This window comes from Anabas testudineus, chromosome 21 (genome assembly GCF_900324465.2).
Source record: "Anabas testudineus chromosome 21, fAnaTes1.2, whole genome shotgun sequence".
Taxonomy (NCBI): Eukaryota; Metazoa; Chordata; class Actinopteri; order Anabantiformes; family Anabantidae; genus Anabas; species Anabas testudineus.
In genome coordinates, this window is record NC_046629.1 from 4,254,715 (window position 1) to 4,279,836 (window position 25,122).

The window sequence follows — 25,122 nt, forward strand, 5'->3', positions numbered from 1 at the left end:
CAGAGGCACAAATATCACTGAAAGGGCGAATGATATCATCAACATGTGCAAGAAATACCCTGCTCCAACATAGAAAAGGTGCTAGTGAACTTTGCTGCTGACTGGCTGTTAGATGGCATTTAGCTGTGAATTTTTGAGGTACAATGATTGGATGAAGACAAGTATCAAATAAAACACATTTATGATCAGAGATGGATCCTTTAACTCAACAGAGTTTAGAGTCAATACTAAAGTGAATACCAAGTCAGGGGTGTGGCCCTGGTTATGGGTCAGACCTTTGACATGTTGAATCAGGTTGAAAGATTCAGTAAGACTGATGAAAATCATTTGCTACAGTATTAGTGTTATTATCAATATGAAGGTTAAAGTCTCCAGCAATAATTACCTTATCATACCTCTCAACAATGTCAGCAACCAACTGGAAGAATTCTGACAAAAAGTTACCATTAGCTTTTGGTGGGTGGTAGATGACAGTACAACATACAGGAACAGAACAGTGGATAAGAAACGACAAAGCTTCAAAGCTGTGAACCTGTTTAAGTGATGGCATTGAGCAATTTAGTTGATTATTAGAGACTATAGCAACACCACCACCCTCACCCACTTAATCTAGGCGAGGTCAAATAACAGAGCTCTTGCAACTGGATACACTCACCTATCCTCAGCCAGGTTTCATTTAAGAAGTCTAATTTCTGAGAGAGGATAAAGTCATTTATTAGAGATGCTTTGTTAGAGAGGGATCTGATATTTAGAAGACCAAGTCTTGTAGAAGTAGGGGCACTAATATTAGTATTGGGGTTAGTCAAATTTCCAGTGCTTTGCAGACACCCAGCTATACTTTTCCATGAAGCCACTAATGAAGAAAGTAATGAATTAATCAAACTTCAAGCTGACATAAAGGCTTGGATTTTAGCAAGAGGTTATATTGTTTTGTCCTAAAAATCTATGTATAATCACATTCTAGTCCATACTGGACTATTTTAATTCATTATTAATAGTTTGTCCCAATAACTCCTTAAAAAGCCTCCAGTTAATCCAAAATGCTGCAGCCAGAGTTCTGACTGGACTTAGCAAGAGAGATCATATTTCTCTATCTCTATCTAGCCCCTCTCTTGGGAACCAGCCCTTAGTTCAGGTTCTGGAGGCAGACACCCTCTCCGCATTTAAGACTTAAAACTTTCCTTTTTTATAAAGCTTATAGTTAGAGATGGATCAGGTGACTCTGAACCATCTCTTAGTTCTGGTGCTATAGGTTAGTCTGCTGGGGGAACTCAGGAGCTCCTCTCCTCTCTCCTTTCTCCTATGTCAATGCAAGTCCACCATTTCATGTCATTAACTTTGTGTCTTCACTCCGTCTTGTGGTTGTTTCCTCCTCCTCTGTCTCCATGTCTCTCTGTAATTGCTGCAGGAATCCTCGGCCTGGAGCTGCTGGAGGTTTCTTCCAATAAAGGAGTTTTTCCTCTCCACTGTTGCCTAAATCAAATGAGATTGTTGGAATTTCCATATCACTTTATCAATTAGACTCTGTAAGGTCTTAAACCTTACACTTTAAAGTGCCTTGTAAAATACTTCTGCTGTGAATTGGCACTATACACATGAAATGGATTTGAATTGAAATCCCGACTGCTAAAAGCTATCAGTGACCAGCCAGACTGTATCCCCTCCACCAGCTGTAGCTACAAGTAAACCCACAGTGTCAAGCTTACAGATTGTTCTTTTATTTTGTTCTTGTAAAACAAAGCATGAGACAAAATGTATGACTGAAATAAATGCTGTTTGGGGTCATTTATTAGATTACTGTATTAAACATTAAAGGTGATCTAAGGGGTGAATTTGGAATTTGGAAGAGTTTATTTGGAGTCTTTCATGTGCAGTATGTTCATTAACTATGAGATGTGTATGAATAAGATGTATACTTTATTTGCTTTTACTATATTTGCGTAATGAATACAACACAATCATATTGGAATATGACCATAGTTTTAGCACAGGTAATAATAATAATATCATCATATCTCTCGTTCAGAGTGAATTCTAGAGGTGGGGGTAAAGGGATTTATAAAGTTATAAGACGGAGAGATTTGTTCAGAGAGCTGTCAGAGCTCAGCAGCTTCTCCTCTCTCTCTGATGATGGAGGAAGTTGAACTCTGCTTTCCACATCTCAACGCCTCCTGCAGGAAACCAAAGCGTCCTCACTCTCACACTGTTCTTATTTACATTGTTCTGTCCTTCATCTCTCTACTTACTGTGACTCTCAACCTGCTGGTCATCATCTCCATCTCCCACTTCAAGTAACAATGTATTTAAAAAATTTATCAATTTGTCATTGTTTCATGTGGTTTTATCAGCTGCAATAACAACTAAAACGATGAATATGTTGTTGTCTTTTCTCTCCAGGCAGCTCCACACTCCCACCAACCTCCTCCTTCTCTCTCTGGCTGTCTCAGATTTCTCTGTAGGTTTCCTCTGGTTGTTTCAAATTATGCTCATAGACGGCTGCTGGTTTCTTGGTGAATTTCTGTGTAGTCTGTATTGTTTTGCAGACTTTATTATTACCTCTACTTCAGTAGGAATCATGGTTCTCATATCTATTGACCGTTGTGTGGCTATTTGTGACCCTCTACATTACTCCATCAAAGTCACACCAAAAAGAGTTCAGGTCTGTGTTTCACTGTGTTGGATCTGTTCCCTCTTCTTTTTCTGTGTGCTCATGAAAGATAATTTGAAACAGCCAGGCACACATTTCTGTGTGGGAGAATGTGTGATAGTGTTAAAATTTGTTGATTATGTTCTAAATCTTACATTTTCCTTCATTGCTTCCATCACTGTCATCACAGTTCTGTATATGAGAGTATTTGTTGTGGTTGTGTCTCAGGCTCGAGCCATGAGGTCTCACATTGTGGTTGTCTCATACCAACGTTCAGTGAAAGTAACAGCTAAAAAGTCAGAGATGAAGGCAGCAGGAACTCTTGGTGTTGTTGTAATTGTCTTTCTAATATGCATGTGCCCATATTTCTGTGTCGCACTTATAAGTCATGATAAATTGATTAATTTGTCATCCACTGCCTTTGTAATATGTCTGTTCTATTTGAACTCCAGTCTAAACCCAATGATTTATACCTTTTTCTACCCCTGGTTTAGAAAATCTATTCGACTTATTGTTACACTAAAAATTCTGAGGCCTGGCTCCTGTGAGACTAATATCCTGTAGAGAGAGTTTGGAACTTACTAATACTGAATCAACAATGTAAAAAACATGTTGGATTTCACCCGATGACAGCTGGGAGTAGCCCAAGCAGTAAGAACATCATTTGCACTCTTTCTGCTTCTTCCCAATAGATCAAGCTGAGTTCATTAATCTAAACCATCAAGATGTCTCCCATCCCGAATAGATGGAGCTGCATATCTCCAGAGTACAGTAACTGGTTCTACCAACTTGTCCAGTGTTTCTGCTGCTTGTTGTCATAGATTTATGTTGCCTGCTGTTCTTTTCTCTCTCATCTTTCCACTCACTGCAATCGGTCGAGGCAGATGGCCGCCCACCCAGAGCCTGGTTCTGCTGGAAGTCTCTTGCTCTGAAGGGAGTTTTTTTCTCTCCACTGTCTCCTGGTGCTGCTCAAATGGGGTTTTTAGGTTTTAATTATAATTCTGTATACAGGTATATTTGTAAGGTCTTAAACCTTAAACACATATAAGATGCCTTGAGATTATTCCTGTTGTGACAGTAGATCGATGGATAATCAGAATAGTTAGAAAAGTCTTTGAGAATATGGCAAATACCTTCAGAATCTTGCAGTTCATGTTTAGGTAACGAACAAAATGTTATATTCTGTATGTACTGTGCTCAACAGTAAAATGACCCTTAAAGTTCATTAAACATTAAAGAAACGTCTCCTTCAAGATGTTTTTTTTCTGGGTCAGAACATATTGTCCGTTTCTGTTTGGCCTGTGTGATACTGCCCATTGCTCATTTGACCAGTATGAAGGGACCGGTCACAGGGTGCCAGACAAGAAACTGCTTAAAGCTCCATACTGGTTTTAAGATGGACACAGTCAGGAAACTATTTCCTTAACAAGTTAACATTGATTTCCAGCCAAGATTAGCTAATCTTCATTTGTTACACCTACCAGTAATGACATTCAGGAATTATGAGAGCCTTCGACAAGTTTTTTTTCCTCTCTAGGCATAAAAATGCTATTTAAATTCTCTCCAAAAAGACATAATTATTATGCACTAACACTAATCCATGCATATACAAGAGAACAGCTTTTGAACATCTGTGCACTGTAGTGACCTCTGTGCTTGAGATGAATGCTGTTTAGGTTTCAGTGTTTGGGGTCATTCATTCAGATTATTGTATGAAACGTAAAAGCTGATCAAAGGTGTGAATTTAACCAGTAATAAAATCACTGCCGCAGTTTATTTGGAATCTTTTACGTGCAGTATGTTCATTAACTATAAGATGTGTATGAATAAGGTTTATACTTTGTCTATTTTTACTATGTTTTTGTGTAGTTAATACAACACAATCATATTGGAATATGAACATAGGTTTAGCACAGGTACTAATGATGATAATCTATAAAGAAAAGGTGGAGAATCGTTTAGAGGGAATTCTAGAGGTGGGAGTAAAGAGATTCATAAAGTTATAAGACAGAGAGATTTGTTCAGAGAGCTGTCAGAGCTCAGCAGCTTCTCCTCTCTCTCTCTGATGATGGAGGAAGTTGAACTCTGCTTTCCACATCTCAACACCTCCTGCAGGAAACCAAAGCGTCCTCACTCTCACACTGTTCTTATTTACATTGTTCTGTCCTTCATCTCTCTACTTACTGTGACTCTCAACCTACTGGTCATCATCTCCATCTCCCACTTCAAGTAACAACTTATTTAAGAATGTTAAAAATCTGAGAGACATTTTAGTATTTCATTATTTTAAAAATCACTTTATCCCTTGACAAATCTGTCACAGTTTTTATCTGCTGTAATATTTGTTTAAACTGAAATCAACATGTTGTCTTTTCTCTCCAGGCAGCTCCACACTCCCACCAACCTCCTCCTTCTTTCTCTGGCTGTGTCAGATTTCTCTGTAGGTTTCCTCTGGTTGTTTCAAATTATGCTCATAGACGACTGCTGGTTTCTTGGTGACAGTATGTGTAGTCTGTATTGTCTTGTAGACTTTATGACCCTCTCTACCTCAGTAGGAAACATGGTTCTCATATCTATTGACCGTTATGTGGCTATTTGTGACCCTCTACATTACTCCATCAAAGTCACACCAAAAAGAGTTCAGGTCTGTGTTTCACTGTGTTGGATCTGTTCCCTCTTCTTTCTCTGTGTGCTCATGAAAGATAATTTGAAACAGCCAGGCACACATTTCTGTGTAGGAGAGTGTGTGCTAATCTTAAAATTTATTGAAAATGTTCTGATTCTTACATTTTCCTTCATTGTTCCCATCACTGTCATTGTGGTTCTGTATATGAGAGTATTTGTTGTGGTTGTGTCTCAGGTTCGAGCCATGAGGTCTCAGATTGTCGTGGTCTCATACCAACGTTCAGTCAGTCTAAAAGCTAAGAAATCTGAGATGAAAGCAGCCAGGACTCTTGGTGTTGTTGTAATTGTCTTTCTAATATGCATGTGCCCATATTTCTGTGTTACACTTATAAGTCATGATACATTGATTAATACTTCATCTTCTGCCTTTGTAATATGTCTGTTCTATTTGAACTCCAGTCTAAACCCAATGATTTATACCTTTTTCTACCCCTGGTTTAGAAAATCTATTCGACTTATTGTTACACTAAAAATTCTGAGGCCTGGCTCCTGTGAGACTAATATCCTGTAGGGAGACACTGTGGAGTGACTGAAACACAAACACTATTTGATCAAGTAAATGGGTTTGAACTTACTTATACTGAATCATCAACTTGAAAGGCCTTAAAGTCAGATCAAATATAAAAGAACTCTTCTGTTAAGCTGCTGAAATGAAACGGATTAATCACTTCTTTTTAATTTTGTCCCCATAAACAGTCTGAACTCAGAAATCAGGAGTTCAGGAATCAAATATGCGATGCCATGATTGGTAGACGACTGCTCCACCTCCTTATCCACAGCCACCCGATTTCGCCATTCTTCATCTTTGAGCTCACGCAAATGAAAGATCTAGCCATCTTTGGTACAATGTTGTACTTGGAGGCCTTTATTGTTAATATATTCTATGTAATCTGCTTTTAAAATCTAATTGCCTGCACTCTATTTTTTTAACATTTAATGATATCACCCAAACCTGCGATTTTATTGTTGGACTGTGGCTCAATCTACTAGCAAAACTCTCTTCTATGTAACAGCCAATTCCTGCGTGCTCGTTTATGAAGGAATAGAAGGAGATGTTTCAGTCTCAAGTTATCAGTTTATTTAACAATCAATTAACATGGTCAGTGATCATTAGGAGTAAAATGAATAAAGAATACAGAGTTCAGGGTCTAGATCTTTCTATCCCTGACAAACAACAAAGTCCTTTTGTAAAAAACAATCATGCATAGATATCTGCGCAATCGTCATCCTGGTTGGTCCACAGATCTGACTCCTTGACTTTTTTATCTATTGTAACATTATCTGGCTCCCTGACCTTCACCATCATCCATCATTGTCCAACTGCTGCTCTCCCACCCGTTGTCATCGGATTCCTTGTAGCTGTAGCTTTTCATCCTCACATCATTTGCACTCGTACGTAGACTGCTTCTTTCCCTGTAGATCATGCTGAGTTAATTTCATTAGTTAATTTATCTAAACCATCAACATGTCATCTACTGGTTCGACCAACTTGTCCAGTGTTTCTGCTGCTTGTTTTCATAGATTTTTGTTGCCTGCTGTTCTTTTCTCTCTCATCTTTCCAGTCACTCCAACTGATCGAGGCGGTTGGCCGCCCACCCAGAGACTCTTTCTGCTGGAAGTTTTTCCTCTCCACTGTCTCCTGGTGCTGCTAAAATGGGGTTTTCGGGTTTTCTACATAATTCTGTAACCAGGTATATTTGTATGGTCTTAAACCTTAAACACAATAAAGTGCCTCGCCACAGTGATTCCTGTTGTGTTGAATTATGAGAACCTTCGACAAGTTTTTATTCCTCTCTAGGCATAAAAAGGGCAATTTAAATTTTCCTCAAAAAGACGGATTTATTGACCATGGCTTTAATACCCCTAAACCATTACATACAAGAGAACAGCTTTTTAACAGCTTTCCACTGTAGTGGCCCCTTTGTCTTCATGAATGTTGTTTAGGCTTTAATGTTTGGGGTGATTCATTCAGATTACTGTATTGAAAATAAAAGTTTATCAATGGGCTGAATTTCACAATATCATCACCGCTGCAGTGTATTTGGAATCTTTCATGTTCAGTATGTTTATTAACTGTGAGGTTTGTATGAGTAAGGTGTGTATTTTGTCTATATTTACTATATGTAATTAATACAACACAATCATTTTGGAATATGACCATTGGTTTAGCACAGGTACTAATAATAATAATAAATAGAGAAAGGGTGGAGAATCACTCATAGGGAATTCTAGAGGTGGGAGTAAGGATTTGTTCAGAGAGCTGTCAGAGCTCAGCAGCTTCTCCTCTCTCTCTGATGATGGAGGAAGTTGAACTCTGCTTTCCACATCTCAACACCTCCTGCAGGAAACCAAAGCGTCCTCACTCTCACACTGTTCTTATTTACATTGTTCTGTCCTTCATCTCTCTACTTACTGCATCTCTCAACCTACTGGTCATCATCTCCATCTCCCACTTCAAGTAGCCTCAAATTACATGAAATTCTAATACTAGTATCTTTGTAGAAACGAACATGTTCAAAAATAGTTTTTTATATGTCATGGTTTTCATCTGGTTTCCTGCACAAATAATATAAATACTGTATTTTCTCTCCAGGCAGCTCCACACTACCACCAACCTCCTTCTTCTCTCTCTGGCTGTCTCAGATTTCTCTGTAAGCGTCCCCTGGTTGTTTCAGATTATGCTCGTAGACGGCTGCTGGTTTCTTGGTGACATTATGTGTAGTCTGTACTGTATTTTAGACTACATTATGACCTCTACCTCAATAGGAACCATGGTTCTCATATCAGTTGACCGATATGTGGCTATTTGTGACCCTCTGCATTATCCCACCAGAATCACTCCAAGAAGAGTTCAGACTTGTGTTATTCTGTGTTGGATCTGTTCTTTCTTCTTTGTAAACATGATCATGAAGGATAATCTTAAACAACCAGGCAGGTATAATTCCTGTGCTGGTGAATGTGTAATAATCTTTAACAAGAATCAAAAAGTTGCAGATCTTATTTTGACCTTTATCGTTCCTATTACTGCCATCGTAGTTCTGTATATGAGAGTATTTTTTGTGGCTGTGTCTCAGGCTCGTGCCATGAGGTCTCACATTGTGTTTGTCTCATACCAACGTTCAGTGAGTGTCTCTGCTAAGAAATCTGAGGTGAAAGCAGCCAGGACTCTCGGTGTTGTTATAGTTGTGTTTCTTTTGTGCCTCTGTCCATATTTCTGTGTTGCACTTATAGACAAGGACGAGTTCAATACTTCATCTTCTGCCTTTATTTTATATCTTTTCTATTTCAACTCCTGCCTAAATCCCATTGTATATGCTTTGTTTTACCCCTGGTTCAGAAAATCTATTAGAATGATTGTTACACTTCAGATTTTCAAGCCTGGCTCCTGTGAGACTAATGTGGTTTGATGTGACACTGTTCAGTGGCTGAAAGTTGTTTTCAAGAGTCACAACTCATCAGTTTGTGTTCTCCTTGGTTTATGTGCCTTCCTACAGAATGAAGAAAAAGACATTAGATAGACCATTAGATAGAGGTAGTCTTGTCAGCTTTGTCCAGTCTTTTCAGGCATGATTTTAGGAAATATGCTTTTGCATTTGCCTTGTTAATACTGTAGCTATTGTCCAGAAAACATTTAGGAATTTTCTGCAGGACTTCATGTTTTGTTTCATGCTTATATGCAGTCACATTGTATATCCTCCATCTTTACTACATCTTTACTTTTCTTGCGACAAAATAAAGGTTGCAAATCAATTTTCACATAATTTGTCCAGTTTTTCACTTTCAGACAGTTTACTTTGCTAAACCAGTAAAGCAGTACTGTATAGAATGACAGCATGCTGAATTTGGTTAACTAGACTAAACTAAATTCTACATACAGTTTTTTTTCTGCAGTTATACAGAAAAAAAAAAGAAAAAGAAATCACATAAAGTCAAAATGTAAATTAACTCACTGACTGTTGGTGTTGAAATTGATCATTTAAAAGTTTTTCCCCAAAACCCCTACTTTATCTTATCATGTTTAATAACATTTCAATTTACAGTAATTCCTAAGATTCACCACAGCAGATGTTCATCTGAAAATACTAGTCACAAATTTAAGGAACTGATTTAGTCTTTCAATTAAGAGCAATGCACCAACACAGAGGGGGGCAGTCATCTTAACTTCTGCCCTCCGTAAAGCTAGAACCACATATTACTCTTCATTAATAGAGGCAAATAAGAACAACCCCAGGTTGCTTTTCAGCACTGTATCCAGGCTGACAAAGAGTCATAGCTCTGTTGAGCCTAGTATCCCCTCATCTCTCAGCACCAATGATTTCATGAATTTCTTTACAAATAAAATCATAACTATTACAGAAATAATCAAATCATCCCTGCACACGGCATGGATGGTCTCATATGCTCATGCATAAAAGTTCTGCATGAAAGATCATGCAGAACTTTAGAAGTTATTAATAAAATCTTAAAACCAATCCTAAAAGATACAGCCAGTGTAAGGAAGCTCAGACAGGAGTTAAGAGTCCTATTAGTTAAGAGTCCTGCAACTGAGTTCTGAACAATCTGGAGCCGATTAATTAGATTACAGAGACATTAGATTTCTGCCTGAGACAGGTGAAAAGACTTTTGCAATAGTCAAGGCGTGAGGAAATAATTGAAATGATAAAAACAAGCTTTCTGACATGATGCTCAAAGTTAAGTTTACTATCAAACCAAACACCAAGACTTTTTGCAGAGGGCTTAGAATTATCTAAGAGACAATCTGTGCAGGGCAAAATGTGTTTGGCTATATGTTGTGGAGTGATAACTATTTCTGTTTTGTCAGTGTTCAGCTGCAGGAAATTTTGAGCCTTCCAGCTTTTTATCTAATTAATACACTGATGTAAGGAACTCAGTCCGCCGTGGTCAGAGATCTTAAAGGGACAGTACAGCTGAGCGTCATCAGCATTGCAATGAAAAGAAACACCATGTTTACGAATAATATGTCCCAAAGGGAGCAAGTACAGGTCATGGTTCCAGCCTCGTTGCTGCCTGGCTTTTCCCCATGCCCTTATTATGGCAACTTCCTGTTTCCTCCTCCCAGTCTAATTACCTTCACTCACCTAATTGATTACACCTGGTTTCTGCCACACTATAAATACCGGCCTGCTCACTTTTCTCCCCTTTCAGATAGTCTAACCTCAACTCCTGGATACTGTCTAGCGTTTCTTTTGGATTGACTAACTTTGGATTTTTCGGACTGTGCCTGCACTGGACCCTGCTTATTCCCCGTCATTCCCCCTGCTCACAGTACCAGACCCTTCTACCCTGTCTCTCCCCCTTACTGGGTCAGCCTGACCTGACGCTGCTACCCCTCTGGTTACGTGAGTTTTTTCCCTGTTCTCTCCCTCATTGTTCCATTTCGTGTTTCAATTCTGCATGGACCTCCTAGTGTTTCTGACCTGGACTGTCTATTGTGTTGTGGATTTTGCCTACTGGACTTCCCTTAGAACTTTCTTTATGTGTATGACCTGGATTGTCCCTGACCATGAATTATAGCCTGATGGATTATATATTAATATAATATTATATATTACGTTATTGTTGTTGTATTGCTGCCCTGTACTTATCCCCGGACTTTATTAGCTCCATCTGCTCCACATGCTCTCTGTTGGTCGGCTGTAATGGCTGTGACCTCACACGACCATTTCCTGTCACAGAATACTTTCGGTTCAACCAGACCTCCACACTCATTCTGAACTGACGTTTCCTATTAGTACTCGGTGGACTCATTCCCTTGTTCCCTTGTTGTTAATAAAAACCTTAAACTCTTCTTGTACTGTTTCATCTCTTGCCACGGGGCCCTTCATCCAGCTCGTGACAATACAAAGAGAACAAGATTGGCCCCAGCACTAAACCTTGTGGGACTCCATACTTCACAGGAGAAAAAGATGGCTTACAGTTATTAACGGTAACACAAAATGATCGATTGGACAGGTGTGAAGAGAACCAGTCCAGTGCAGTGCCTTCTATTCCAGCCCAGTGCTTTAGCCTGTCTAACAAAATTTGGTAGTCTACTGTATCAAAAGCAGCACTAACGTCAAGGAGGACAAGAATGAAGCACATACCAGCGTCAGAGGCCAACAAAATATCATTAGTTACCTTCAGTAGGGCGGTCTCTGTACTGTGGTGTTTGTGAAAACCAGATTGGAATTTGTAAAAAAATGTTAGTTGTCTGCAGCTAGAAATAAGTGTTTAGACATGTACCTTTCTAAAGTCTTTGATATGAATGGTAGTTTGGAGATTGGTCTGTAGTTTTCAGGGAATGAGGGATCTAGACCAGGTTTTTTCAAAAGAGGTTGCACACATGCAATTTTAAAATAATCTGGCACATATCCAGTGGACAGAAAAGTATTGAAAATAATCAGGAGAGAAGGAGCAAGCAAATCACTGATCGAGATTAAGAACTTAGCTGGGATGACATCAACTGGGCTGAAAGATGGTTTCATTTTAGAGATGTTTTTTTAGTAGCTCCGATACGGTCATGGGAGGAAAGCGGCTTAAAGTGCATTCTTTAACAGGGTGTGAGACTATGACTAATAAGGAGTTGGGGATGACAGAAGCTCTGATTGATTCTATTTGATCATTAAAGTAGGTTAAGAACTTCTCACACTCTGCATCACTTTCAGCCAGGATGCTGTGATGCTTGGTTTTACTAACTTGTCAACAGTCTGAAATAAAAACTTAGGATTATGGAAGTGAGCAGTGATCAGGTTTGAGAAGTATTTAGCTCTGGCATTCTTTACCGTTGTATTGTAATGGATCTTCCATCTCTGCTCAGCTTTCCTACACCCAGCTTTACAACTACGAATGCTGACATCTATCCAAGGCTGTTTATTGGTGTCTTTACGGGACACATTTGCAGTTTTTAAGGGAGCAGCAGCCTCTCGAGCAGAGGCACAAATATCATTGAAAGGGCGGACGATATCATCAACATGTGCAAGAAATACCCTGCTCCAACATAGAAAAGGTGCTAGTGAACTTTGCTGCTGACTGGCTGTTAGATAGATGGCATTTAGCTGTGAATTTTTGAGGTACAATGATTGGATGAAGACAAGTATCAAATAAAACACATTTATGATCAGAGATGGATCCTTTAACTCAACAGAGTTTAGAGTCAATACTAAAGTGAATACCAAGTCAGGGGTGTGGCCCTGGTTATGGGTCAGACCTTTGACATGTTGAATCAGGTTGAAAGATTCAGTAAGACTGATGAAAATCATTTGCTACAGTATTAGTGTTATCAATATGAAGGTTAAAGTCTCCAGCAATAATTACCTTATCATACCTCTCAACAATGTCAGCAACCAACTGGAAGAATTCTGACAAAAAGTTTTAGCCATTAGCTTTTGGTGGGTGGTAGATGACAGTACAACATACAGGAACAGAACAGTGGATAAGAAACGACAAAGCTTCAAAGCTGTGAACCTGTTTAAGTGATGGCATTGAGCAATTTAGTTGATTATTAGAGACTATAGCAACACCACCACCCTCACCCACTTAATCTAGGCGAGGTCAAATAACAGAGCTCTTGCAACTGGATACACTCACCTATCCTCAGCCAGGTTTCATTTAAGAAGTCTAATTTCTGAGAGAGGATAAAGTCATTTATTAGAGATGCTTTGTTAGAGAGGGATCTGATATTTAGAAGACCAAGTCTTGTAGAAGTAGGGGCACTAATATTAGTATTGGGGTTAGTCAAATTTCCAGTGCTTTGCAGACACCCAGCTATACTTTTCCATGAAGCCACTAATGAAGAAAGTAATGAATTAATCAAACTTCAAGCTGACATAAAGGCTTGGATTTTAGCAAGAGGTTATATTGTTTTGTCCTAAAAATCTATGTATAATCACATTCTAGTCCAGACTGGACTATTTTAATTCATTATTAATAGTTTGTCCCAATAACTCCTTAAAAAGCCTCCAGTTAATCCAAAATGCTGCAGCCAGAGTTCTGACTGGACTTAGCAAGAGAGATCATATTTCTCTATCTCTATCTAGCCCCTCTCTTAGGAACCAGCTCCCAGTTCAGGTTCTGGAAGCAGACGCCCTCTCCACATTTAAGACTTAAAACTTTCCTTTTTTATAAAGCTTATAGTTAGAGATGGATCAGGTGACTCTGAACCATCTCTTAGTTCTGGTGCTATAGGTTAGTCTGCTGGGGGAACTCAGGAGCTCCTCTCCTCTCTCCTTTCTCCTATGTCAATGCAAGTCCACCATTTCATGTCATTAACTTTGTGTCTTCACTCCGTCTTGTGGTTGTTTCCTCCTCCTCTGTCTCCATGTCTCTCTGTAATTGCTGCAGGAATCCTCGGCCTGGAGCTGCTGGAGGTTTCTTCCAATAAAGGAGTTTTTCCTCTCCACTGTTGCCTAAATCAAATGAGATTGTTGGAATTTCCATATCACTTTATCAATTAGACTCTGTAAGGTCTTAAACCTTACACTTTAAAGTGCCTTGTAAAATACTTCTGCTGTGAATTGGCACTATACACATGAAATGGATTTGAATTGAAATCCCGACTGCTAAAAGCTATCAGTGACCAGCCAGACTGTATCCCCTCCACCAGCTGTAGCTACAAGTAAACCCACAGTGTCAAGCTTACAGATTGTTCTTTTATTTTGTTCTTGTAAAACAAAGCATAAGACAAAATGTACGCATGAAATAAATGCTGTTTGGGGTCATTTATTAGATTACTGTATTAAACATTAAAGGTGATCTAAGGGGTGAATTTGGAATTTGGAAGAGTTTATTTGGAATATTTCATTTGCAGTATGTTTATTAACATTGGGATGTTAACGAATAAGACGTATACTTTGCCTACTTTTACTATCATAGTGTAGTTATTACAACACAATCATATTGGAATATGAACATAGGTTTAGCACAGGTACTAATGATAATCTATAAAGAAAAGGTGGAGAATCATTCAGAGGGAATTCTAGAGGAGGGAGTAAAGAGCTCCTGAAGTTATAAAACAGAGAGATTTGTTCAGAGAGCTGTCAGAGCTCAGCAGCTTCTCCTCTCTCTCTCTGATGATGGAGGAAGTTGAACTCTGCTTTCCACATCTCAACACCTCCTGCAGGAAACCAAAGCGTCCTCACTCTCACACTGTTCTTATTTACATTGTTCTGTCCTTCATCTCTCTACTTACTGTGACTCTCAACCTGCTGGTCATCATCTCCATCTCCCACTTCAAGTCCCAAAAATTTATCAATTTCTCATTGTTTCATGTGGTTTTATCAGCTGCAATAACAACTAAAACGATGAATATGTTGTTGTCTTTTCTCTCCAGGCAGCTCCACACTCCCACCAACCTCCTCCTCCTCTCTCTGGCTGTCTCAGATTTCTCTGTAGGTTTCCTCTGGTTATTTCAAATTATGCTCATAGACGGCTGCTGGTTTCTTGGTGAATTTATGTGTAGTCTGTATTGTTTTGTAGACTTTATTATTAACTCTACTTCAGTAGGAATCATGGTTCTCATATCTATTGACCGTTATGTGGCTATTTGTGATCCTCTACATTACTCCATCAAAGTCACACCAAAAAGAGTTGGAGTCTGTGTTTCACTGTGTTGGATCTGTTCCCTCTTCTTTCTCTGTGTGCTCATGAAAGATAATTTGAAACAGCCAGGCACACATTTCTGTGTTGGAGAAGTGTGTGATAGTGTTAAAATTTGTTGATTATGTTCTAAATCTTACATTTTCCTTCATTGCTTCCATCACTGTCATCACAGTTCTGTATATGAGAGTATTTGTTGTGGCTGTGTCTCAGGCTCGAGCCATGAGGACTCAGATTGTCGTGGTCTCATACCAACGTTCAGTGAAAGTAACAGCTAAAAAGTCAGAGATGAAGGCAGCAGGAACTCTTGGTGTTGTTGTAATTGTCTTTCTAATATGCATGTGCCCATATTTCTGTGTCGCACTTATAAGTCATGATAAATTGATTAATTTGTCATCCACTGCCTTTGTAATATGTCTGTTCTATTTGAACTCCTGTCTAAACCCTATGATTTATACTTTTTTCTACCCCTGGTTTAGAAAATCTATTCGACTTATTGTTACACTAAAAATTCTGAGGCCTGGCTCCTGTGAGACTAATATCCTGTAGAGAGAGTTTGGAACTTACTAATACTGAATCAACAATGTAAAAAACATGTTGGATTTCACCCGATGACAGCGGGGAGTAGCCCAAGCAGTAAGAACATCATTTGCACTCTTTCTTCTTCTTCCCCATAGATCAAGCTGAGTTCATTAATCTAAACCATCAACATGTCTCCCATCCCGAATAGATGGAGCTGCATATCTCAAGAGTACAGTAACTGGTTCTACCAACTTGTCCAGTGTTTCTGCTGCTTGTTGTCATAGATTTATGTTGCCTGCTGTTCTTTTCTCTCTCATCTTTCCACTCACTGCAATCGGTCGAGGCAGATGGCCGCCCACCCAGAGCCTGGTTCTGCTGGAAGTCTCTTGCTCTGAAGGGAGTTTTTTTCTCTCCACTGTCTCCTGGTGCTGCTCAAATGGGGTTTTTAGGTTTTAATTATAATTCTGTATACAGGTATATTTGTAAGGTCTTAAACCTTAAACACTATAAGATGCCTTGAGATTATTCCTGTTGTGACAGTAGATCGATGGATAATCAGAATAGTTAGAAAAGTCTTTGAGAATATGGCAAATACCTTCAGAATCTTGCAGTTCATGTTTAGGTAACGAACAAAATGTTATATTCTGTATGTACTGTGCTCAACAGTAAAATGACCCTTAAAGTTCATTAAACATTAAAGAAACGTCTCCTTCAAGATGTTTTTTTTTCCTGGGTCAGAACATATTGTCCGTTTCTGTTTGGCCTGTGTGATACTGCCCATTGCTCATTTGACCAGTATGAAGGGACCGGTCACAGGGTGCCAGACAAGAAACTGCTTAAAGCTCCATACTGGTCTTAAGATGGACACAGTCAGCAAACTATTTCCTTAACAAGTTAACATTGATTTCCAGCCAAGATTAGCTAATCTTCATTTGTTACACCTACCAGTAATGACATTCAGGAATTATGAGAGCCTTCGACAAGTTTTTTTCCTCTCTAGGCATAAAAATGCTATTTAAATTCTCTCCAAAAAGACATAATTATTATGCACTAACACTAACCCATGCATATACAAGAGAACAGCTTTTGAACATCTGTGCACTGTAGTGACCTCTGTGCATGAGATGAATGCTGTTTAGGTTTCAGTGTTTGGGGTCATTCATTCAGATTATTGTATGAAACGTAAAAGCTGATCAAAGGTGTGAATTTAACCAGTAATAAAATCGCTGCAGTTTATTTGGAATCTTTTACGTGCAGTATGTTCATTAACTATAAGATGTGTATGAATAAGGTTTATACTTTGTCTATTTTTACTATGTTTTTGTGTAGTTAATACAACACAATCATATTGGAATATGAACATAGGTTTAGCACAGGTACTAATGATGATAATCTATAGAGAAAAGGTGGAGAATCATTTAGAGGAGGGAGTAAAGAGATTCTTAAAGTTATAAGACACAGAGATTTGTTCAGAGAGCTTCTCAGAGCTCAGCAGCTTCTCCTCTCTCTCTGACGATGGAGGAAGTTGAACTCTGCTTTCCACATCTCAACACCTCCTGCAGGAAACCAAAGCGTCCTCACTCTCACACTGTTCTTATTTACATTGTTCTGTCCTTCATCTCTCTACTTACTGTGACTCTTAACCTGCTGGTCATCATCTCCATCTCCCACTTCAAGTAACAACTTATTTAATCAAATTATAAACCAAACATTTTAGGATTTTTTTCTAAAATTCACTTAATCACTTGACATATCTGTCACAGTTTTTATCTGCTGTAATATTTGTTTAAACTGAAAACAACATGTTGTCTTTTCTCTCCAGGCAGCTCCACACTCCCACCAACCTCCTCCTCCTCTCTCTGGCTGTCTCAGATTTCTCTGTAGGTTTCCTCTGGTTGTTTCAAATTATGCTCATAGACGGCTGCTGGTTTCTTGGTGACTTTATGTGTAGTCTGTATTGTCTTGTAGACTTTTTTACTACCACTACCTCAGTAGGAATCATGGTTCTCATATCCATTGACCGTTATGTGGCTATTTGTGACCCTCTACATTACTCCACCAAAGTCACACCAAAAAGAGTTCAGGTCTGTGTTTCACTGTGTTGGATCTGTTCCCTCTTCTTTCTCTGTGTGCTCATGAAAGATAATTTGAAACAGCCAGGCACACATTTCTGTGTTGGAGAGTGTGTGGTAGTCTTAAAATTTATTGAACATGTCCTAAACCTTACATTTTCCTTCATTGTTCCCATCACTGTCATTGTGGTTCTGAATATGAGAGTATTTGTTGTGGTTGTGTCTCAAGTTCGAGCCATGAGGTCTCACATTGTGTTTGTCTCATACCAACATTCAGTGAAAGTAACAGCTAAAAAGTCAGAGATGAAGGCAGCAGGAACTCTTGGTGTTGTTGTAATTGTATTTCTAATATGCATGTGCCCATATTTCTGTGTTGCAATTATAAGTCATGATACATTTATAAATGCTTCATCTTCTGCCTTTGTAATATGTCTGTTCTATTTGAACTCCAGTCTAAACCCTATGATTTATACCTTATTCTACCCCTGGTTTAGAAAATCTATTCGACTTATTGTTACACTGAAAAATTCTGAGGCCTGGCTCCTGTGAGACTAATATCCTGTAGAGAGACACTGTGGAGTGACTGAAATGCAAAAACTATTTGATCAAGAAAATGTGTTTGAACTTGATATTACTAAATCAACAACTTAAAAGGCCTTGATGTCAGATCAAATTTAAAAGAATGCTACTTTGAAGCTGCTGATAGATAGATTGCTTCACTTCTTTTTAAATGTTGTCCCCATAAACAGTCTGAACTCAGAAATCAGAAGTTCAGGAATCAAATATCCAATCCAATGATTGATAGACGCCTACTTTACCTCCTGATCCACAGCTTGCCCTATTGTGCTTTCCTTCATCTTTGAGCTCACTCAAATGTAAGATCTAGACATCTTTGGAACACTGATGTTCCACTTGGAGGCCTTTAATGTTAATACATTCAATATAATTTGCTTTTAAAATCTAATTGAATGCACTCTAATTTTTTACATCTAATGATTCCACACAAACTTGCCATTATATGTTGACTTAGATTTTTGTTAGAGGCTCAATGACTTTGGTGAACCCCCTGAAGTTTTAGTTAGTGATTCTTCTGGTCAATGTTTCAATTTAAAATAAATGTTTCTGTAATTTTCAATGGTTTTGATGGGATGTTTTATAAATCTGGGGAAGTAGAACAACATACTACAAGCACACTTGTGGGTAAACAATAGTTATACTGTAAAAAACAGAGATGAACAGAGACAAGACTGTGACAACCTGGATTTCACCCAACGACAGCCGGGATTGACTCAAGCAATAAGAACGTCAGGTTCCTTTGAGCCTGCCTGTAGCCAGGCTGACAAAGAGTCATAGCTCTGTTGAGCCTAGTATCACTTTAACTATCAGTAGTAATGACTTCATGAATATCTTCACTAATAAAATCACAACTATTAGATAAAAATTTATCAGATCCCCCCTGGAACTGGCGTGGATAGATTCACATGTACAGCTGTTCTAGATTCATTTGTACGACTTCACTTGTAAGTAGACTTCTCCCTCCCTGTACATGGTGCTGAGTTAATTTCAATAGTTAATTCATCTAAACCATCAAGATGTCTCCCATCCTGACTAGACAGAGCTGTATATCTCCAGAGTGCAGTTACTGTTTCTGCCAACCTGTCCAATGTTTTTGCTGCTTGTTTTATACTTTTTAGTTGCTTTCTGTTCTTTTCTCTCTCCCTTTTTCTACTCACCCCAACCGGCCGAGGCAGATGGCCGCCCACCCTCACACTGATTCTGCTGGAGTCTTCTTCCTCTAAAGGGAGTTTTTTACTCTTCACTGTCTCCTGGTGCTACTCAAATGGGGTGGGCAACAAATAAAACTGCCCAAAGCCCAAACTGGTTTTAAAATGGACACAGAGTCAGCAAACTGTTTCCTTAACAAGTTATCATTGATCTCCAGCTAAGGTTAACTAACCTTGATATATCCCAGCTACTAGTAATGACATTCATTAATTATGAGAACCTTAGACAGGTTTTTTTTATTCCTCCACAGGCATAAAAATGCAATTGAAATTTGCTACAAAAAGACAGAAATATTGTCCATGGCTCTACTAACCCTAACCCTAACCCATGCATATACAAGAGAACAGCTTTTTAAAAGCTGTGCACAGTAGTGACCACTATGCAGGAAATGTTTAGGTTTCAGTGTTTGGGGTCATTCATCCAGATTATTGTAACAAACATAAAAGTTGATCAATGGGCTGAATTTAACCAGTAATATAATCACTGCTGCAGTTTATTTGGAATCTTTCATGTGCAGTATGTTCATTAACTATGAGATGTGTATGAACTTTGTCTACTTTCACTATGATTGTATAATTAATACAACACAATCATTTTAGAATATGACCATTGGTTTAGCACAGGTACTAATGATGATAATCTATGGAGAAAAGGTGTAGAATCATTTAGAGGGAATTCTAGAGGTGGGAGTAAAGAGATTCATAAAGTTATAAGACAGAGAGATTTGTTCAGAGAGCTGTCAGAGCTCAGCAGCTTCTCCTCTCTCTCTGATGATGGAGGAAGTTGAACTCTGCTTTCCACATCTCAACACCTCCTGCAGGAAACCAAAGCGTCCTCACTCTCACACTGTTCTTATTTACATTGTTCTGTCCTTCATCTCTCTACTTACTGTGACTCTCAACCTGCTGGTCATCATCTCCATCTCCCACTTCAAGTAACAATGTATTTAATCAAATTATAAACCAAACATTTTAGTATTTTGTTATTCTAAAAATCACTTAATCACTTGTCAAATCTGTCAAATCTGTTATCTGCTGTAATAATTGCTTAAACTGAAAACAACATGTTGTTGTCTTTTCTCTCCAGGCAGCTCCACACTCCCACCAACCTCCTCCTCTTCTCTCTGGCTGTCTCAGATTTGTCTGTAGGTTTCCTCTGGTTGTTTCAAATTATGCTCATAGATGGCTGCTGGTTTCTTGGTGACTTTATATGTAGTCTGTATTGTCTTGTAGACTTTTTTACTACCACTACCTCTGTAGAAAACATGGTTCTCATATCTATTGACCGTTATGTGGCTATTTGTGACCCTCTACATTACTCCACCAAAATCACACCAAAAAGAGTTGGAGTCTGTGTTTCACTGTGTTGGATCTGTTCCCTCTTCTTTTTCTGTGTGCTCAAGAAAGATAATTTAAAACAGCCAGGCACACATTTCTGTGTGGGAGAGTGTGTGATAGTCATAGAATTTTTTGAGTATGTTCTAAATCTCACCTTTTCCTTTATTGTTCCCATCACTGTCATCATAGTTCTGTATATGAGAATATTTTTTGTTGCTGTGTCTCAGGCTCGTGCCATGAGGTCTCACATTGTGTTTGTCTCATACCAATGTTCAGTGAGTGTCTCTACTAAGAAATCAGAGATGAAAGCAGCCAGGACTCTCGGTGTTGTTGTAATTGTATTTCTAATATGCACATGTCCATATTTTTGTGTTACACTTATAAGTCTTGATACATTGGTTAGTGCTTCCTCTTCAGCCATTGCAATATGTCTGTTCTATTTGAACTCCAGTCTAAACCCTATGGTTTATGCCTTTTTCTACCCCTGGTTTAGAAAATCTATTCGACTTATTGTTACACTAAAAATTCTGAAGCCTGGCTCCTCTGAGACTAATATCCTGTAGAGATACACTGTGAAGTGACTGAAATGCAAACACTATTTGTTCAAGGAAACATGTTTGAACTTGCTAATACCGCAACCGCCCCATTGTGCTGTCCTTCATCTGTGTGCTCACTCAAATTTAAGATCTAGTCATCTTTTGTACGATGACGTTCCACTTGGAGGCCTTTATTGTTATTATAGTCTATATAACCTGCTTTTAAAATCTAATTGCCTGCCCTCTAATTTTTATACATTTAATAATATCACCCACACTTGCCATTATATGTTGACTTTGATATTTGCTAGAGGCTCAATGACTTTGATGAAACTCAAAAGTTTTAGTTAGTGATTCTGCTGGTCAATATTTTCATTTCAACATGTTTCCGTATTTTTTTAATGGTTTTGATGAGATGTTTTATAAATCTTGTGAAGTAGAACACTGTATAGTTCAAGCACACTTGTGAGTAAACAATAGTTATACTGTAAAAAACAGAGATGAACAGAGACAAGACTGTGACAACCTGGATTTCACCCAATGACAGCTGGGACTAGCTCCAGCAATAAGAACGTCAGGTTCCTTTGAGCCTGCCTGTAGCCAGGCTGACAAGGAATTATTGCTCTGTTGAGCCTAGTATCACTTTAACTATCAGTAGTAATGTACAACAGCTCTAGATTTATTTGTAAGCCCTCACTCATAAGTAGACTGCTCCCTCCCTGTAGATCATGCTAAGATCATTTCAACACATTTTGAACTCTCAAAAAAATTATGACACAAAAAATTATAATAATAACACTCTGAGTTGAAGGTCTCTTTCAACTGAATTAAAAAGTTGAACTTTAATTATCCTCATAGCAAACAGAAGATGCCATGAGCCATCATTCTTATATCGTCTTTGGGCCGTCAGAGCGTGTATTGGAGCTTTGACATGAATTTAAAAAGTAGGCCTAAACTGGAAAAAAGCACTACGTCACCAAACAATGAGAAATAAATATTTGCAAAATATCTGCATACACATTTATGTGACCTGCTCCTGAAACTCTGCGCACAGCTTCTGCAAATCGAAGCTGTATGAAGTCACTTTCATCTTTATGCAGGACTGTAAGCTGTCCGTGAGGCGTGAGTGGTGTTTTTTTACGTAGTCCATGATGGAGAGTAGCTACTCACATACATATGTGGATCCGAAGATCGACAGGACTCCAAATGCATTTTTCTTTATCTTTCTGTAGGTGTCGGGGATGAATTCCATGTTTCAAACACGAGTTTGTCCGGTCTTGGAAGTTTCTTAGTATCGCTCTATTTGTGAGTCTGTGTTCAATTAAAAAGCCTACTTACAATTTACATGTCTCCCATCCTGACTAGAAGGAGCTGTATATCTCCAGACTTCAGTTACTGGCCCTACCAACCTGCTGAGTGTTTTTCTTGCTTGTTGTTGTTTTAGTTGCCTGCTGTTCTTTTCTCTCTCCTCTTTCCACTCACTACAATCGATCGAGGCAGATGGCCACCCACCCGCAGCCTGATTCTGCTGGAGTCTTCTTCGTCTAAGTCAGTGCTTCTCAATTATTTTCTTTTACGATCCCCCCCAGGAAGAACTAAACATTCGCCGCATTTTGGCAAATGCCTTCAGTATCTTGCAATTCATGTTTGAGGTCAAATTACATATTACAACACTTCGTAATATATGTACTGTGCTCAAGAGTAAAATGACTATTAAGGGTCATTAGACATTAAAGAAACTTCTCTTTCACACATAAAACAACTCAGAGTCAGCAAACTTTTTTCTTTAACAAGTTAACACTGATTTCCAGCTAAGGTTAACAAAGCAAAGTCACAGCTACCAGTAATGACATGCATGAATTATGAAAACCTTAGGGTTTTTATCCCTCTCTAGTCATAAAAATGCAATTGAAATTTGCTACAAAAAGACAGAAATATTGTCCATGGCTCTGCTAACCCTAACCCTAACCCATGCATATACAAGAGAACAGCTTTTTAATGGCTGTGCACAGTAGTGAACACTATGCAGGAAATGTTTAGGTTGCAGTGTTTGGGGTCATTCATCCAGATTATTGTAACAAACATAAAAGTTGATCAATGGGCTGAATTTAACCAGTTATATAATTACTGCTGCAGTTTATTTGGAATCTTTCATGTGCAGTATGTTGATTAACTATGAGATGTGTATGAATAAGGTTTATACTTTGTCTACTTTTACTATGATGATGTAATTAATACAACACGATCATATTGGAATTTGACCATTGGTTTAGCTCAGGTACTAATAATAATAATAAATATAATAAATAATAATAAACGATTCTCCACCCTTTCTCTATTTATTATAAAAAATAGAGAAAGGGTGGAGAATCATTTAGAGTGAATTCTAGAGGAGGGAGTAAAGAGATTCTTAAAGTTATAAGACAGAGAGATTTGTTCAGAGAGCTGTCAGAGCTCAGCAGCTTCTCCTCTCTCTCTGATGATGGAGGAAGTTGAACTCTGCTTTCCACATCTCAACACCTCCTGCAGGAAACCAAAGCGTCCTCACTCTCACACTGTTCTTATTTACATTGTTCTGTCCTTCATCTCTCTACTTACTGCATCTCTCAACCTGCTGGTCATCATCTCCATCTCCCACTTCAAGTAACAACTTATTTAATCAAGTTATAAAACTAGTAGATGTGCGGAAAGAAATAATTACAAAACAATCATTATTCTCCATTTAATTGTTTCATGTGGTTTTATTTGCTGCAATAACAACTAAAATAATTAATATGTTGTCTGTCTTTTCTCTCCAGGCAGCTCCACACTCCCACCAACCTCCTCCTTCTTTCTCTGGCTGTCTCAGATTTCTCTGTAGGTTTCCTCTGGTTGTTTCAAATTATGCTCATAGATGGCTGCTGGTTTCTTGGTGACTTTATGTGTAGTCTGTATTGTTTTGCGGACTTTATTATTACCTCTACCTCATTAGGAAACATGGTTCTCATATCCGTTGACCGTTATGTGGCTATTTGTGACCCTCTACATTACTCCACCAAAGTCACACCAAAAAGAGTTCAGGTCTGTGTTTCACTGTGTTGGATCTGTTCCCTCTTCTTTCTCTGTGTGCTCATGAAAGATAATTTAAAAAATCCAGGCACACATTTCTGTGTGGGAGAATGTGTGATAGCCCTAAAATTTATCGATCACGTTGTAGGTCTTATTTTTTCAATTATTGTTCCCATCACTGCCATCATAGTTCTGTATATGAGAGTATTTGTGGTGGCTGTGTCTCAGGCTCGAGCCATGAGGTCTCAGATTGTGGTTGTCTCACACCAACGTTCAGTGAGTGTCTCTGCTAAGAAATCTGAGATGAAAGCAGCCAGGACTCTTGGTGTTGTTATAGTTGTATTCCTAATATGCATGTGTCCATATTTTTCTGTTGCAATTATAAGCCACAATACATTGATTAGTGCTTCATCTTCCGCTTTCGTAATATGTCTGTTCTATTTGAACTCCAGTCTTAACCCAATGATTTATACCTTTTTCTACCCCTGGTTTAGAAAATCAATTCGACTTATTGTTACATTAAAAATTCTGAAGCCTGGCTCCTGTGAGACTAATATCCTGTAGAGAGACACTGTGGAGTGACTGATATGAAAACCCTATTTGACCAAGGAAATGTGTTTGCACTTTACCTCACATAATGAAAAAAATCTGGATACATTGAAGCTGCTAAAAAAACAAAACAAAACAAACTGCAAATTTATTTTATTATCTTGGTTCCCATGAACAGTCTGGACTCAGAAATCAATGCTGGGAATCAGACTAAGGATAAAAAAATCTGTTCTACTTCTGCAGCTGAAAAATATTTTTAGTTCTAACTACTTTATAAATAACATGTCAACCTCACTGTATTTAAGAGGCAAATATAGAGTTGCCTCAAATCATTAATTTGATTACTG

At 38.4% G+C, this 25,122-nt stretch overlaps 1 protein-coding gene and 1 pseudogene across 1 annotated transcript; both read left to right on the forward strand.

Annotated features, from left to right (window-relative positions):
• Positions 1-5,207: 5,207 nt before the first annotated feature.
• LOC113173417 (trace amine-associated receptor 13c-like) lies at positions 5,208-8,739 on the forward strand. The gene is made up of 4 exons (XM_026376833.1): positions 5,208-5,291; positions 5,508-5,612; positions 7,639-7,790; positions 7,926-8,739. The coding sequence occupies exons 1-4, from the start codon at positions 5,208-5,210 to the stop codon at positions 8,737-8,739; spliced, it is 1,155 nt and encodes a 384-aa protein (XP_026232618.1).
• Positions 8,740-14,412: 5,673 nt separating this feature from the next.
• On the forward strand, positions 14,413-15,475 carry LOC113172741 (annotated as a pseudogene).
• The last annotated feature ends 9,647 nt before the right edge of the window (positions 15,476-25,122 follow it).

What these genes read in the sequence shown, in the direction of transcription:
- LOC113173417 (XM_026376833.1), top strand. Translation starts at nt 5,208, where the DNA reads ATGGTTCTCATATCTATTGACCGTTATGTGGCTATTTGTGACCCTCTA. An exon ending in TCACACCAAAAAGAGTTCAG is followed by an intron (nt 5,292 to 5,507) that starts GTCTGTGTTTCA and finishes GTTGTGTCTCAG; the next exon opens with GTTCGAGCCATGAGGTCTCA. An exon ending in ATCTCCATCTCCCACTTCAA is followed by an intron (nt 7,791 to 7,925) that starts GTAGCCTCAAAT and finishes TTTTCTCTCCAG; the next exon opens with GCAGCTCCACACTACCACCA.